The sequence below is a fragment of the Mizuhopecten yessoensis genome, unplaced genomic scaffold (genome assembly GCF_002113885.1).
Source record: "Mizuhopecten yessoensis strain PY_sf001 unplaced genomic scaffold, ASM211388v2 scaffold10639, whole genome shotgun sequence".
NCBI classification, from domain to species: domain Eukaryota; kingdom Metazoa; phylum Mollusca; class Bivalvia; order Pectinida; family Pectinidae; genus Mizuhopecten; species Mizuhopecten yessoensis.
The window spans coordinates 539,906-558,276 of record NW_018408647.1 but is presented as its reverse complement, the minus strand read 5'-3'; the positions used below and the strand labels follow the sequence as shown (position 1 = coordinate 558,276).

The window sequence follows — 18,371 nt, the reverse complement described above, 5'->3', positions numbered from 1 at the left end:
TACAGGAATGGTTGACTAGCGGGATACTGCACGCTGATCCTACTAGACTACCATGTAGCCAAGGGGTAGTAAGTATCTCAGAGCATGTTCTTGGTCAAACGCACAAGTTATTATTCTTTCTATTGTATCAAATGGTGACATTATGCATCTTCGACAGAATGATTGATTTGAAATGCCAATACTGTATCGTTGTAGCAAATAACACAACTTAATAGATCCTCATGTCAGCGATACATTGGACTCTCTTGTCGGTAGTAATCACTTCCTCTACCTTAGGGCACGGATACAATCTTTCCGGCAATGTTCCTGGTAGAAGAGCATGGCTAGTTTTCTGTGTAGATCATCTACTCATAATTGGGTAAGAATGGTATGACGAATGATTGCCATTCAGAATACATTGTGAAGACAGGGGATCAGGTGAATATGACGTCATTAAATAAATATTACACTGACATAAATATCTCTAGCCTATCTACTATACAGGTATTTTTAAGTACTATTTTTGAAAATAAAATACAATACTGAATAAAACGATTTTTGTTCTATTAATATTTTGATGCAAACGTAAGCTTTTTGATTGATGAAAGATATTGAATTGCGATTTATGAGGTATTATTGCGTTGAAAACAATGATGTTTAAAATAAATAGCTCATCTACACAGAACCTTTTGAATCCAATAGGCATTTGCTTGCCCGTGTTGACGTACTGCGAAATCTTTTAGGTACAACGTCCCAGTTAAGAAGTAATTATGACGTCACAACATCGAATTTTATTTTCATTATGACGCCATAAACAAATGGTCACACAAGCGTTGCACTTCTATATTTGAGAAATAATGACGCAATTGTTAGAAAAACACCATGACAATCGGTGGGATTCTCTTCATTCCACTGCATGCAATATACGTATGTCATGTGACGAAAGTATCTGTTTTCTCTTCGTGGTCATGAAAGAGATAAATACCATTTATAGTATATGACTGTTTAAAACTGATCAAGATAGATATCAACTTCTGTCAGCTAACCAAATGTTCATTACCAAGCTGCTAAAGTACAATACTTTTATCATATTTATTCAGTCAGGCAGTATTTATATTTTGTCAGATGTATAATATCGTGAAATTCTGTTAGTTCAAATATAAAGTATCTTTTGCAGTATAAAGCTTTTTTGTAATGTTTTAAAGGGGATAAAATGCAATTTGTCCTTCTGCGTTATTTCGCGGAATGTTTTGGCATTAATTTGGACATTGATGTTCATTATTTTGTTCTTGTGTAGTACAATGTACAAATAAATCTATATCATTACTTCAGATTTCAATGAAACTTTTGATTTCTTCTACTTAATTCAACAGCTTTTCGGAATTCTTTCAGTCCACTTATTTAACCATTAAAAGAACAATATGAGAATACCGAAGTATTAACAAAACGACAACACGAACGCAAAATCGATAAACTGGGGCAGTGGAATCATGTGTTCCGGAGGGTTCACGACTGTGGCTACATCGATGACACCTGCAATGCAAATATAAGTCGCATCCAAGTAATGTCGCGTCCTCGCATGGAGAACTCGGGTGATGACAACAAAAACATTATATACTCTCGTGAGCATAGGCAAATTATCGACATTTATATCACATAAGAATTTTACGCAGCGTGTCTACCTTGGCAACGCTCGTGATGTCATACGTAGATAAAGTGGTTCAGATCACATTACGTTATTTAATCAAATCAAAAAGGCGTTAGCGTATAAAACATTAAACAGAAAGTAAACTACCTTATTTAGAGCAGACTGACTACAAACAGACAAAGTCATCCATGGTGTAAACACATTAGTTTCGCATTCACTTTTACACTGTTTTACACTTAATGGGTATTTTCAATGTCTGCTGCTCGGGGCATATACATCAATTACATATAATGTCAAATAGCGCTAGTCGGTAGTTCCAAAAGTGTCTATTGACCTTTCAATTATTGTCTACCTCCTTTAGCTAACATATGTGATATATCCTGTATGATGGGATAAATACGACTTCTTCATAATTGAAAGAAAAACAAAAACAAATAATAGAAATCCCAAATCCAAAACTCATTTTTGTCGAGATAGTATTGATCATTTTAGCACAAAACTATCAATAAAACAGCATGATTTCTTTGAAATTGTCAGACATTTTCATTTTCAAATGAATGCTACAAAGGCACTGACGACTAATAAAACTGGCCTTGCTAACGATGGTATTTTGAAACAAACAAGGACCTCTGGACATCGCCAATCTGCTAATGCATGTTAGGACAACATAGCTGGATACTGTTCATTTCATTGTCATGGTATTATATTTCATTGAATATGTCTTCTTGCATTTCTTTTTTTCCATTTGTTAGAGAGCTGCTTAGTCATGCGAAATCGAGTTTTGAACTGTACAGAATAAAGCATTTGTATTCACCAAGAAACCAGAGATACATCCTTCAGAAATCAGGTGACTGAAACCTAAGTCAGAATTGTTTGACTGAATAGAGATATCACTATTTGCTCCTCTGCAAGGCAGGTCAACTATAGCAGCGATATGGATATTCGGTGTGATATGAAGGTCGATTCTCGATATTCGGTGTGATATGAAGGTCGATTCTCGATATTCGGCGTGATATGAAGGTCGATTCTTTATTACGGACATAAGTAAACCTTTTTCATCACTAATCGATTTCCGTTACCAGTATGAGTACATGGCACTACTTGTATTTCATATAGATGCATATGGTGGTCGTGGCCAATTAGTCAGACGACGCTTACCCTTCCGGATCACCTGGTGTTTTCTTTCATTACCATCCCAAATTCAATGGTATAATTTACTTATCACGAACTGTATTTAAATAACAGACGAACAAACAATACCCGTTTCCTGATTTTAAAATCAATATATTAGTCATGATCATAAGAATTATTTGTAATTTGCATTAAAATCTATTCCTTGCAATTTCATCTCTGATTACAAAAATTATCTTGCATATTTTCTTCTTATTTTTTTACTTACTAACTGAAAATGTTAAACTTTACATTTGATAATTCACAAATATATAAACATGCACTATATAACTTCTTGGATCTTTTATAAAGTCAGTATTACATGTAGGACAAAAAAGCCGCGTCTGTTCTGAAACAGATGTTTTTTTATTATCATCAAAAATACCACAGTTTTAACACTGGGAACATAATCCAAAGCCGACTGAAAGAAATCAGGACGTCTGGAGGCACCAATAAAATAATATGTTGTATCTGCGAAGAAAAATTGTATCATCTTTACACAGCACAAATAATACTGAAGCATTTGCATTCTTCTATAGAGTTATATTTCATGTTCTTTAAATCTGTATATGAACACTTTTTTTATATTAATATTTTTTCGAATATGCCAACAAAGTATTGCCACTTTGGAAACAAAAAGAGTTAAATTGTGCAATCAGTTAATGATTATTTCCGAACTTCAATGGCTTGAACAAAGGAGAGAAAGTGCAATAATAATATACGACGTGCTTAGTGCGCGGACGTCAGTCTGTATTAGACAGACAAAATTCGTGATTGTAGGGAGCGCTCCTGATTCTACATTCAGTTCCGTATTGCCGTCTGTCATGGACGGAACCAAATTGGAAAGGAAAGTCTAGACTAGTATGCAGAGGCACAACAAATAGTAATACCAAACTGATATCAATTTTTACTCTACCTTAGAAGGTTCATGCAAGAAATAATAAATAGCGATTAAGGCTTGATAAAATGCACAGAGTTAAACGGTTTATCGTCTGATTGCAATGCCAATTTCGAAGAAAGAGAAATATGTTCTATACATTAACTGACCGCCGTCAGACAAGTTTCGCAAAAAGTACTATCTTGAGTCCCATTAAACTTATTTTGTCTCGGAAAATCTTCAGACATGATTGTCTACTAATCTTTTGGAACCCATTCTTAACTGCTTTGGCACTATACTGTATCTCCCCGGACAACGTTCTATGGATAGGATACCAATAGATAAGAAGACGATCATTTCGGTTATGTTCTATCTACGGACTTAGCTCATCACACAAGGATAGTTCACAGACAAGTAAACTTCTAGACATATCAAGTTCGGAAGCACCAACTTCGTCTTGAGCGTGCCAATGCAAAAAGTCAATGAAATTAACATTTGACTGTGTCATATGGATTGTTGTCCATTCAGAACTCTTCAGTGGTGCCAAAGGTCAATGAACCGTATGTTTGTAAAACCGACACTTTGGAAAGGAGCCCATTTTTCACCACTAAATAATATATAATATAATATAATAATACTGGACGCAGACAAACCCCTATATATCCAGATTATATGTATGGTCATCCTCTAGGCTGACGCACAGACAGTGAATAAGTTCATTATGGTTCTTGCTAATAAAAACATTATGGTTGTCGCCAATGCTTATCCAGTCGGGCTTCAAAGTTTTATTGTTGATGATGTGACGACGTGATTTGGCAGGGAACTACAATGGTTGACCACTCTTTCTTTAAAGGAGCACTTTCTCAGTTCTATTTAGACATTCCTTTTTTCAAGTCGAAGACTATGCCTTCTTGTTCGATTGTTCTCGTTAAATTTTTTAACGCCATCTGTTACCGAAGTGTCATAGGAGTCATGAATTATTTTATAGACCTGTATCATATCACCTCGTGATATTTTATAGACCTGTATCATATCACCTCGTAATATTTTATAGACCTGTATCATATCACCTCGTATTATTTTATAGACCTGTATCATATCACCTCGTATTATTTTATAGACCTGTATCATATCACCTCGTATTATTTTATAGACCTGTATCATATCACCTCGTATTATTTTATAGACCTGTATCATATCACCTCGTATTATTTTATAGACCTGTATCATATCACCTCGTATTATTTTATAGACCTGTATCATATCACCTCGTATTATTTTATAGACCTGTATCATATCACCTCGTATTATTTTATAGACCTGTATCATATCACCTCGTATTATTTTATAGACCTGTATCATATCACCTCGTATTATTTTATAGACCTGTATCATATCACCTCGTATTATTTTATAGACCTGTATCATATCACCTCGTATTATTTTATAGACCTGTATCATATCACCTCGTATTATTTTATAGACCTGTATCATATCACCTCGTATTATTTTATAGACCTGTATCATATCACCTCGTATTATTTTATAGACCTGTATCATATCACCTCGTATTATTTTATAGACCTGTATCATATCACCTCGTATTATTTTATAGACCTGTATCATATCACCTCGTATTATTTTATAGACCTGTATCATATCACCTCGTATTATTTTATAGACCTGTATCATATCACCTCGTATTATTTTATAGACCTGTATCATATCACCTCGTATTATTTTATAGACCTGTATCATATCACCTCGTATTATTTTATAGACCTGTATCATATCACCTCGTATTATTTTATAGACCTGTATCATATCACCTCGTATTATTTTATAGACCTGTATCATATCACCTCGTATTATTTTATAGACCTGTATCATATCACCTCGTATTATTTTATAGACCTGTATCATATCACCTCGTATTATTTTATAGACCTGTATCATATCACCTCGTATTATTTTATAGACCTGTATCATATCACCTCGTATTATTTTATAGACCTGTATCATATCACCTCGTATTATTTTATAGACATGTATCATATCACCTCGTATTATTTTATAGACATGTATCATATCACCTCGTATTATTTTATAGACCTGTATCATATCACCTCGTAATATTTTATAGACCTGTATCATATATCCTCGTATTATTTAATAAACCTGTATCATATCACCTCGTATTATTTTATAGACCTGTATCATATCACCTCGTAATAGTTTTGTCAACTCAAACGCAAGTACAACTCAAAATTTAAAAGTGACTTATAACTTTGCAGAAAAAAAATGAAAAAAAATCAGGGTGACAAATTCGATATTTCTGGGTAAGGAGTGGTCTACTGAATCGTACTTCTTTTTTTTTATAAACCCCGAGCCTATAAAAGGGTCTATAAAAACCAGACGGGGTCTATGAGCCCGTATACCCCTCCTAACCCAGAGATAACTAATACTGTTTTAAAGTTGGTAATTTTAAAATCCATAATTTGTTAAATTCAACAATGCGATTACTGAAGAGTGCTCTTATGTTTGCAGCTGTTAAAGACATTGATTTCAGTAACAAATGCACAACGGTGGCAATAAAATGCCACTTAAAACCATTAATCAACAAATCTGTAATGCATTGTTAAAGAAATCATAAACAAGGTCAAGGATATTGTCAAATAGTATGTTTGATAACTATAAACGTAATCTTTGCATTTCCAGACGTCTTAATCAGATTCGTTTCTCTGTATGATTGGCAAAGCCCGGGGCTACAACGTCCTTGAAAGGTTTGCTTATAATAATAATAATGATAATATACCACATTTATATAGCGCCCTATATAATTTGTAAAGTTACTCTAAAGCGCTTATGAACGAATGAACTATGAGAATGATCCCTCGCCCGATACCATTTATATTTTCAGATATTGCACACAACCTTTTACTGATTGAAAGTAAACAAAAAATGCATTATTGCAATCATATACTGGAGCTAAAAATAAGAAAAAAAAATCTTTTAATTAACTAAAGAATTGTCAGAAATAACCGCTTTCGTCCGCGCATAGTTAGTTGCCGTTTTGTATTAGATACCAAACAAAATATTTCGTTTCTAAATCATCCAGGATGACCAAGTTGACGCACTATGCTGTCGTTACTGCAGTCTCTCGGAACTCAGGTGTGTTGGCTTTTACTAATATATCCCGAGAGGCTCTGAATAAGGATAATATGATCAGGGAAAGTCGAGTGCATGAGGATGGCATGCTGCTTTATTTCTTATCAGACAAACTGTTACATAAATGAGGTATTATATATTTTTTTCTGATTTAACAAAATAAGCCAAAATTATTAATAAAGTATTAGTATGTAGGAGTTAGGACATTTTATGTTATGCGAAAATGCGACACTGGAACTGGTGTTTGTGCTGTCTTGAATAGATTGCCTATCCTTTAAATCACTTAATGTGTCAAACACAGTTGAAGCGTTACCACGTTAGTGGTCGATGGTGTATGGAAACAGAGCTGACAGCCCGTTGTTCATTCTCCTTCACATGCGTCTCAGCATCAGCCTCTTGTACTTGTATTCCACACATGAACTGACGTTTAAATAGATAGTGACGGCAGAAAACATAAAACATACAGAATCGAATTAGCGACTGCGAAAGAAAATGGATAATGTATCTTTGATATATATTGTTATACACAAGAACACATAGCAAAACATTTACCATTTCACGGATAGAACTCAAACAGTTTCATGTCCTTTACAATTGGGTCCTTCAGTGCTGTCTTTACTTTGTGGTCTAGAGGAACATATGGTTTCATTTTGGAAACAAATAATTGCATCGTATATTATGGTGTCTGTGTCTTTACAAATAAAGCAACGAGACAATATCGAAGTGGCAAAACACTGTAATTCGAACTCAAAGAACAGTCAGATATGTATTTAATTCGAACTCAAAGAACAGTCAGATATGTATTTAATTCGAACTCAAAGAACAGTCAGATATGTATTTAATTCGAAGTTCAAGCGCGCGGTATAGTTACGATCGTCGTGTCAATAAGTTTCGAAGAAATATCGTTCAAAATAGCAATCGCTGATTAATTAAAAACAAAACGAAAACAATGAGTTTGCAGTCATGAAATACATATACAAAACGTTTTAATTTCAGAACGTAGTGGAAACATATATTTAGATACTACAACTTGAAACAAAGAAATAGCTTCCAGGAGTAAAAAGGGTCTTTTGCTATTTAACAATACCTTTATTTCAGATATGCTATTTTAAGAGTAAAATGTTTTGCCATTAAACAGAATCTTCGTTAAAATTTTAATATGCCATTTCAAAATGTCCCATTCACTACGAGAATGTCCTTAGTTCACGGGAGAGTATCTTTAAAAAATATGTAACAATTGTTTTTCTCCATAAAAAATAAAATAGAAATGTATTGAATGACATCAAATATGTTTAACACAAATGGACGCCCAATAGAACGAATTAGTTTTCTGGAAATATGTCAAGTTCAAATGTTAGTTAGTGTGATATCGTTCATTACCGGACATGTTGATTATACGGACCACGGAACCAAATAAAAAATAAATTGTGGGTTTTTCCCTTTTGGANATGAGTCGATCATTCCTACAATGACCCGAAAAATAACAACACTTGGTCAGGGAGATGTCAGTAACCTTCCCATGAAATATTAATTTAATCCTTTTGCCAGTATTTCAGCTTAAGTTGAAAATGTAAAATGTTAACGGACGACGCACGACAGACGACGGACGACGACGGACGAAGACGGATAGCAATAGGTCACTTGAGCTAAAGCTCAGGTAACCTAAAAAGTTCAAATAGGCAGAATTTTAAAATATTTTATTTACAGTTATGTGAGATGATATTCTTCAAAATGAGAGCAGGTAAACCAGTGTGGATGACCCCATTTTACCAGGACAGTGGTAAACGTTAACACTATCGTATATGGAAAATCATTTGGTTCTCCGGTCCCTATATCACTTCCTCGTAAATCAAAGTTCATGATTAGAGCAAAGCTATTACATCATCATTTAATCTACACAATGCAATTGAGTTATATCTTCAAATGATTGTCTCAGAAGTATTGCTGCCAACAAATCGTAGTGATTTCTAACATACAACTGTACCGTCAACAATAACATTTTTGAAAACCTTGTTCCTTACTTTTGTGTCTGTGGGTGGTGATGTATGAGATATATAAGTGATAACTTTAAACGGATTACGGATCCATGTCCTATGAAAGGCAATGTTCTGGGAAATCCCATTGCTGCTCGTACATCTTGACTGGTCTCCCTTGAATTGTGTTTGTTGGTATTCTTTTTTTTTATCCCCCGCTTTCACCGAAACGGGGGATATTCACTTGGGTTGGTCTGTCTGTCCGTCCGTCTGTCTGTCTGTAACGCTTCGTTTCCGTGCAATGACTACAACACATATTAACCGATTTTCTTCAAACTTGGTCACAGGGTTAATGCCTTAAGGACTCGGCCAAGATTGATCACCACATTCAGCGGACCCTATTTGGCGGAGTTATGGCCCCTTGAATAATGAAAAACGACATTATCTGCTGCGCTTCGTTTCCGTATACACATATTAACCGATTTTCTTCAAACTTAGTTCGATTTTGATGAAAATTAGTACAAAGGGAGATTAGGGGACTGCGAATTCAACCGCATTGGTTTCGTTGCCATAGCAACCACAAGGAGGCTTCTGATTGGTCGAAAATTATATATTGTTCGATTTTGATGAAAATTGGTATATAGGAGTATCAGGGGACTGCGAATAAAACCGCATAAGTTTCGTTACCTTAATAACCACACGCAGGCTTCTGATTAGTCGCAATTTAGATATTGTTCGATTTCGATGAAAATTGGTATATAGGGATATTAGGTGACTGCAAATTCAATTGCATACGTTTCGTTGCATTGCAACTACACAGAGGATTATAATTGGTTGCAATTTAGAAATGGATCAATTTCACTCAAGTTTAGTATGTACATTCTAGGTGTACTATGGTAATGCGATCCTTTTCTGATGCATCTTTGCGACTATTGGGGCAGTTTGGGGGACATCTGTAATAGTCCCCTATTACAATTAGTACTTGTTGCTGTAAACATTGTTAAGATGTTTCAACCAAATTCCTTATACACATCCAACTCATGATAAGCTTGCCAACCGATGTGATTTGTACATATTTACGGATAATCAATGAGGTATAGGTTTTATCTTTTTTATATTCTTCAAGTTTCAAGCTATACGTTATGTCTCAACAGCCCGATACTCACATGTTTAAACCTAACCTCAAGCATGTTAACCTACAATATGTCCTGCAAGCGGGGGATATAAATTCCACGAGTTTGCTTGTTTGTTTTCTTTTGTGTTTTTCCCGTTCCTTTGTTTGTTTGTCTGTTTGTTTGTTTTATATAGAATTGTCATATCTGTTGTAAACATATTAAGTAACTACCAAAGACCATATAGCTCATTGTTAAAGCTATAGTGAGTATAGTAGGTAATTTGAAAATTCTAATATTGAAAATATAATCTATTTATATATCTTCAAGTAGTTTTACGAAAAAAGAAAGAAAAATCAAACATAAAAATTACCACAGCGAAAACATGTAAAACGTTGGGAATTTCCTCGATTTTTCTGATCTAATGTCACCAATAAAAACCTGTGGTCAAGGGTTCTACTCATTGTACCTTTAGAAACCGGACTCTAATAGCTGAAAATTATAATATTATTATAAAAGTACAATATCGTAAAAATAGGTTTTAAATTATTCATGGGTAATCTGCGTAAGATGTGCACTATTCAATAAAATACTTCTGTTAAAAAACCTTAACATTCAATACCACGAGAATTATAATAATAATTCGAGCTTATTTACCGCTTTATCACAACCTAGCTCGTAGGTCGTCTCAAAGCGGTTCGCTAATTATTATCCGTGGTTATAGGGCCTTTGCAAACTCCCTGTGGAGCATATACAGCCGGAGCTGCCATTTCGGCGCTAACAGCAAGCATTCAACAATTCTAGCACTGCCCAGCCACGTACTCATTTACCGCTGAGTAGACAGGAACAAGCGGAGTAAAGTATCTTGCTAAACGATACAACATAGTGCCGTGCCATGACTCGAACCCGCAACCCTTCAGGCACGAGCCCGGCGTCCTACCGCTAGACTATCGTGCCTCCAAGGGAAACAGATATGTTACTGCTTAGGAAAGAAAAATTACCAGAGAATTTCAATTTTTAAATAATATGTAGTTATGAGGGCATGCTATAACGTTACCTAAATGTACATGACGGATGTCGTTGATGAGGCAGCAGACGCTCACCACTACTGTATCCCTGGTCTGACTATCCAATTCAAATTTTAAAAAGTCTCGTATTTGTGTTGAATCTTTATATGAAGATGTATGACATTTTGGGATTAATGCTTCAATAGGACGGCAGATAATATCTTTACTGAATACTGTTTAACTAGTTATATACCCAAGAGGAATATACTTAATGAATTTGCTATGAATAACAAAAGCTAATGCATCCTTACCTGAGATGGCTAAATGGAGCACAAAGAACGACATTCGATTTCTCTTTTTATTCCGCATCATCAATCCTATGACTATAGCGTTAAAGACGAAGGCCAATACAAACTCCACACAGATAATCCCCGTAGCTATGTTCCAAAGAAGCTGTAAAGGAAAGATCAAAGTATCAAATGATTATTTAGCTAAATTAACAAGCAAACATCATTAGAAAACAAGCACCGTTATTATTTTAAAGCAGCGCTCATTATTGCTTTCGAATGCTTTCAACTATATTTAAAATCAGTGTGAAGTCCAACAACGTAAAAGGCAAATTCAAAAAAAGAATATCAAATATGCAAGTTTTTGAATCACGCCATATTTAAGTTTGACATAATCTACATACAGTATTCCCAGGCAGTGGTTTAAATATAAAGAGGATAGTTCATCTATGTTTTGAATATTGATGATATTGCAGCAAATAAGGATGTATTGTCGATGTGTAGCGGAGCCAGTAGAACCAATATGTTGTCAGTATTACTGCTTCAAATCATATAACATGGCAGAATGTATCCCCTAGGGATCCCTGTATCAGTGCAAAATAATGAAACTGATTTAAGAAACTGTTTGATTCTGTTTGACTTGTCTATGATAAATCATTTCTAAAGAGAAAGCCATACATTACCGGACTTTAATGAGAACAAAATAAAGATGAAATAAACAAAATGTAATCAATAACCTCGTTCTGAGTCAAAAAAACACCAAACGAGGATAGACGGGGATTCGAACACTGGACTTCAGATTGGTATACTAACACCCTAGTTAAGTTTAGTTTGGTTTGGTATTGTTTAACATCCTATCAACAGCTATGGTCATTTAAGGACGGCCATAGTGTATGCGTGTGTGTTTTGGGAGACTGCGATATGTTCGTGTTTGTCTCCTTGTGATAGCGCGGAACTGATGCCGACTTTATAGTGCTACCTCACTGAAACATACTGCCGAAGACACCCAGCTGGAAACCCCACCCGGTCATATTTTGCTGACAACGGGCGAACCAGTCGTGCCATTTCATGTGGTGAACAAAAAATCAAAAACATAATCACTCGGTTTGTTTGGGTCTTAAGACATAACACACGTTATTATATTATTAATACATTTTTGCTAGATGTTACAAGAAATAATTCAACTAACATTAAACATTTCACTGTCAATAAGCATCATCATCCATAAATATAACCAAATTAATTCTTAATTCAACATTTTTACTATGAATGAGATGTTACAAACCATAATAAGATTTCGCAGCACGTCGACCCGTCGCCTGACAACACTAAACATATAATAAGACCGTGGAAATTACCGTTAAATCGATGTACCTTATATTTAGCTATAAATCTGAACCGAAGGATTATGTCGACTATAGTGAAGTGTAACAAAATTATTTGGTTTAGATAGCACGACAGGCTATCAGTTAGTTTCTAATAAAACTTGTTTGTTAACAAATCAATAGAATCACTTTTTATTTCATTACAAACACCACTCTAAATAACAAAATCCATCCATATAGCAGGCTATTTTAGGGGAATAAACACACACAAAACAAATCAATCTCATATTAACACAGAGCTGCCGACACAAGTGCCAAAACAACTTAAAGTAGACATGCACTCTCATTTTCCTAGGAGATAAATTCTACGACTGATATTTCGTTAAATAAAATCCTTATTTGGTAGAAACCCACCTTAGTAACAGACGTTTTAATAGTTAAAGGTTAAAGTGATATTTTTCTACTAGTACATGGTTGTTGATATTTTAAACCATCTTCCTGCTTGTTCTATTCAGAGAGCAAAATAAAATGTGAAAAAATATATCAGTTATCAACACATCATTCCAAGACGTATTCATTACAACGACGTAATAATAGAGTATTCCTTCACTGGATATTTTTAGCGAATGGATTAACTATATTTTCACGTAGGTCGATTTTTCATGAAGACACATTTTTCCATCGAATAATATCTAGTTCACTCGGGGTTAGCGCATTGTTTTGATAACTTGTGCTACGCGTCTTGTGGAATATCAGGATATTCAACCCACTCTGGAAATTTAACGTCTTTCATTGGCAACTAACGAATTTATTTTATATATCAAAAAACAAAAAACAACATTTACAGCGACTATCAAAGTATGTTTCTATCTTTCCGTTAAAGTTCATGTGTCGTTCATAGACAAAATTGTCATTAATATAAAAGGAAGATTGATGTTGACACTTTAGCACCTATAAAACATATCTGTTTACAAAAGAACAGGACTTATATACAACAGCAGAATGTCCTCAACAGTAATGACATGAGACGTGAAATCCCACACATATATAACGTCACGTCATCCAAAAGACATAAAATGTTACCAGACAGTTAAGTACATAATAACACACCATATAAAACTAATAAAACTTGCATTTGTCATCAAATAAAATAGTTACGAACAGGTGTTGTTATAAATACGTATGTGGCAATGTTTAATTTGCCGTTTTATTGTTTCGTGTACGTAACCATGACAATACATTTTGTCACAGATTGTGTGTCTCTAGCATTATTAGTACCTATGATAACCGGATCGTGCCTTCAGCGTCATACACGGCTCTGTAATGTTATTTCATCATATGTCTGGCCTGGCCGACCGGAGAACATTGTACAATTACATAGAGTTGTATACATTTTGGAGACATGATGAATAAATCCCCCGGACTGGATGTGGTGGGTCTGGTATATCAAATAACAGTATCCTGCCACTTCGAAGAAATCTTACTCTGTTTTGTTATGTTATGAATAATTATTTGATTGATTGATTGATAGGTTTTACGTCTCTCACTGTATGAAGCACCTTCTTATACAGACCAAAAGGAACTCAGACATGTGTATCAAAATCATAATTTATGAATGCATATACTGTAAAAGGTGATTTTAACAAGAGCTGTAAGAGAACAGCATAGCTCGTCTTCCAAAATTATTTTTGTAAAAAGTGCTAATAGTAATTGGGTCATTACAGGATGTCCCATCTTAGATAACAGATAAGGAAACTAGATCTACATTATCGATGGCACACTCCCGATTTCCCTCCATATCATATCGAAAATCTGAAAGTGTTGTGCACTCCTCAATAATACGTCTGACCCCCCACCCCCCACCTCACTTTTGGCCCCGCCCGCCTGTCCCCTGGGGGGTCAGGGAATTCATTTGTACAATCTTGAATCCACTTCCCTTAAGAATGCTTCCTGCCAAATTTGTTTGAAATCTGCACAGTAGTTTCAAAAGAACTAACACTAAATCTTTAACCTGTAGAACTTGCCCAAAACTTCCAATTCCAAAATACCAATTATGAGCAAATATGGTTCAATTTGTTGCTAAGGAACCTCCAAGTAATTGCTGTAACCATATTACAATGTTAAAATTAACTAAAATGTGAGTTAAACACCAAAACACAGCTTGCCCGAACATTTTAACCAAGTCTGACGCCGACGCTGCGGGTACTGCTATAGTCCCCTTATTCTTCGACTAGACGAGCTAATACAAATTGAATCCTATTTCTCGAGCCAAAATCACATCCTCACTCCGAGGCATTTTACTTCTCATTGTTCTTGGCATTGGGTTTATATATGACACACTGAATTAGGGATAAGCACAAACATGTTTACAAGGTACAAAGAAAATCCAGTGATGGATACGAAACCAATTACCAGCGCATGAAACCGTTTTCATGATCAAGCATGAATTTTGTACACAAGCCTTATTTCTAAATCTGGTTATAAATCAAGAAAAAAATTCACTTAAAGAGCATTCACTTGAGCATGAGGCCGGTTTCATGAATACGGGCCCTTAACACTTTAATTCAGCAACTCTATTTCAGCACATATAAAACTGTTACTATCAGAGAAAGCAGCCTTCAGCTTCTCACACGTAAGGGTTATGATACACGTAAGGGTTATGATACACGTAAGGGTTATGATACACGTAAGGGTTATGATACACGTAAGGGTCATGATACACGTAAGGGTATTGATACTGCATAGTCGTATCTTTGTATATGTTATACTACATTGATATCATGTTGGGAAAATATTGATACGAGTAAAGTGAAACAAATAGGACAGAGTCAATACTTGTTCTTTACACAGTACTACCCATGCGATTTAAATAGAGTTTAAGTTATTGTTTGGAACTGTTTGATCCTATTACAATTATATTTGAAACGTATTCGTATCAATCATGTATGTTATAGAAATATAAATGTTTTAGTCACGCTATTCAAATATTGAATTTCAATGAAGACTTTTCATTTTTTTGCATTTACAAAAGGAAGAAAACAAATACTTTTATTATATGCCTGAAAATTTCTCGCAATCACATATGTCGGGTCAATATACACGTGCCCAGTCCTCAAAAACTCATGAAGACTGGTAACGGTGAATATCGATTTCTAAATATAGCCTCTATGGTAATTCCCCGGAACCTGTCGTAGCGCATGCGCAGTTAGACCGGAACGCGATTAGTCAGACGACAATAGAAGATGGCTGTTGGCGAACGTTTCTCGTGCATTACATCAGAAAATTACCAAAAGTATTCGAGGATAAAAATGCTGTTAACATAAAATAGGCCATTGCACACGCAGTGCATGTCATCCATGCTTATCTTAAGAAAAAGAACCTAGATGATGTCTTCGAAAGCTACGATGCTGAAATGTTGAATTGAAACCTGGCTAAATTTATACGAAGCCTTGCGTACAAGTAGAACCTTGAGTTTTGTTTTGTTGTATTTTACTGTTGAAGCATATAATAAAACAGTTATGGGTTAATCAAATATGACAACAGGGCCAGTATTTATGAAACCATTCTCATGCTCAAGCATGGATTTTGTGCTCAAACAAACTATCTTGTTACTCACTTAAATCATGTCAAACAATCAAAATGTCAATTGTAAATATTGAAAACAATATCTCACTTCAAGTTTCTTCAACGTTTTTCCATATAATTGACAAACTCAGATTTTATTATTAATTTATAAATGGGACAAGAAATTAGGCTTGAGCACAAAATCCATGCATGAGGATGAAAACGGTTTCATGAATACGAGCCCAGTTGTCTCACGACAACCAATCTATAATACAAACGTTGCGACTTTATTTACAATATGAAAACAATGGTCTTACCACGACCTTTATTCTATCAATAGCCTGGCATACCTGCTGCGCCTGTAATAACAGTATACAACTGACGGTCTTACCATTAACAACCTATTTTGCAAACTTCCGACATAATTTTCACTTACGGTGTGTTAACAATAATCTCACCGATACTAATCTGTAGGACATAAGTATTGCGTCTCAACTTAACTTACAGTATGACACCAGTTATCTTGCTATTGACAACATTTATTTAACAAACGTCGGAAAAGTATGACAACGACATGGCATCTGCCAATCTATAAGACAAACGTCGCGATATTTCACGTTCGACAATTTAGTGTTTACCATACTGAAACATTTTGCTTTTCATTTTTCCGTTTATGATTTATGCACTTTGTCGGATACAACAAAATGACGGACTCATCTATTGTTCAGGGGGACAAGTTTGTCCAGATCTTTTTGTTTGACCCCGCTATTTTTTGCCCTTTGTTCTGGTTTCGCCTCATTTCCTTTTTCTATTCACGACTTTCAGAATGCTATCGCTGAGCAATAAGGAAACACTTTTAATGTAAAAAATTATCTTAGAAAACAAATATTTAATTATACTTTTTTACCAGTAAGTATTAAATTTTGTTACAGTTAACCAATGAAAAACGAGATTTCATGAATATGATACCAGCGATTTCTTAACATTTGTGATTGCATTTAAAATGTGGTATCTACACAAGTGATGGGGCGTAGCTGATTATCAAAACTGAGTAATTGTGATTTATCCGAATGAATAAGTTACATTTGAATAGGTGGATGATAATTTGAAATATTTAACTAGTATGAATTCAACAAGTAAAATCAAAAAAGTTGGGTCAAAATATTTCAACAAACAAGTCAAAAACACAACATGAAAGGCAAACAGCGGGAACTAAAGAAAGAAATGAAAATCAGCCGTAATCATCGCAAAGAAACGGATTCCATCTGTACGTGATCGTCATTTACATCCTAAAAGGTATTTCCTTGCTGAATCACTGGTATTTGCAGATATATACATCAGCTGACAAACTGTCTATTAAGATGTTAAATCGGTTCTCTAAATGCAAATATTAAATCTCATGGACGGGCGAACCTGTCCTGAGGAACGACATGAATTCAAATGTTTTATACCGTTGTTGAAGGAAATCTTAATTCTGAGCGTGACTTAACATACGAGGATGTTATGCGTGGACATTCAATTCTGTAGTTAATCGGATTAGAATTTCCTCATTGACACAAAAGTTCATGAGCACTAATGAGTTACAATTGACAACAGAGATTTGCTAGATTTCTTTGAAATATTAATGTACATCAGATCGCCTACCTTATGGTCTGTGTAAGTTTCCCGGCCATTCAGACCACCCTCTGTCAGATTATTAATGACATCCATTGCCGAGTCGTCGATGTGGTCAGATGCATTCATCATCGAGGTCATTCCGAATAGCAGATACGTCAACAGAGATAAATCTTCTTTCTGCGGAAACAATATCAATCCAACTACACTGTTGTCTTTGTAAACGTTGATAACAGAAAATAATATTATTCCTATATTGTAACGATAATTTTCACAGATGACAGGCGCTGATTGCATTAACAAGTTCGTCCATTTTCTGTTTGGTTAAATATGTAATTCCAATTATTTGATGTATACAACGGATGTAGTTCAATTATTCTCTTCTACAAAATCCAATAACGTATGTTCACATAAAATGAATATTTGATCACCGCTGCAGTCTTAGGTGTTTATCAGATTAGCGTATGCCGATACGAGTTGTATAAACACTAACATGTAGAACACCACAATTTGCGATTTCCAGATAACAAAAGGAAATTATCGGCGTTTTGCATAGTTTTTGCTGGAATTCCTTTAGTCGGTTAGTGAAACGAAAGCAGCAGGTCACATCTATTTCGTTTATAATGCTTATTAATTGAAGGAAAGAT

General features: G+C 34.9%; 1 protein-coding gene across 1 annotated transcript in view; it reads right to left on the bottom strand.

Annotated features, from left to right (window-relative positions):
• Nucleotides 1-17,865, bottom strand: part of LOC110461587 (cardioacceleratory peptide receptor-like) — a 48,056-nt gene extending 30,191 nt beyond the window's left edge. The window contains exons 1-2 of the mRNA XM_021515118.1: nucleotides 17,755-17,865; nucleotides 11,246-11,387 (exon numbers count right to left, since the gene is read on the bottom strand). Of these exons, the coding sequence (XP_021370793.1) occupies nucleotides 11,246-11,387; nucleotides 17,755-17,865 (253 nt within the window). The remainder of the gene's footprint in view (nucleotides 1-11,245; nucleotides 11,388-17,754) is intronic.
• Between the last annotated feature and the right edge of the window lie 506 nt (nucleotides 17,866-18,371).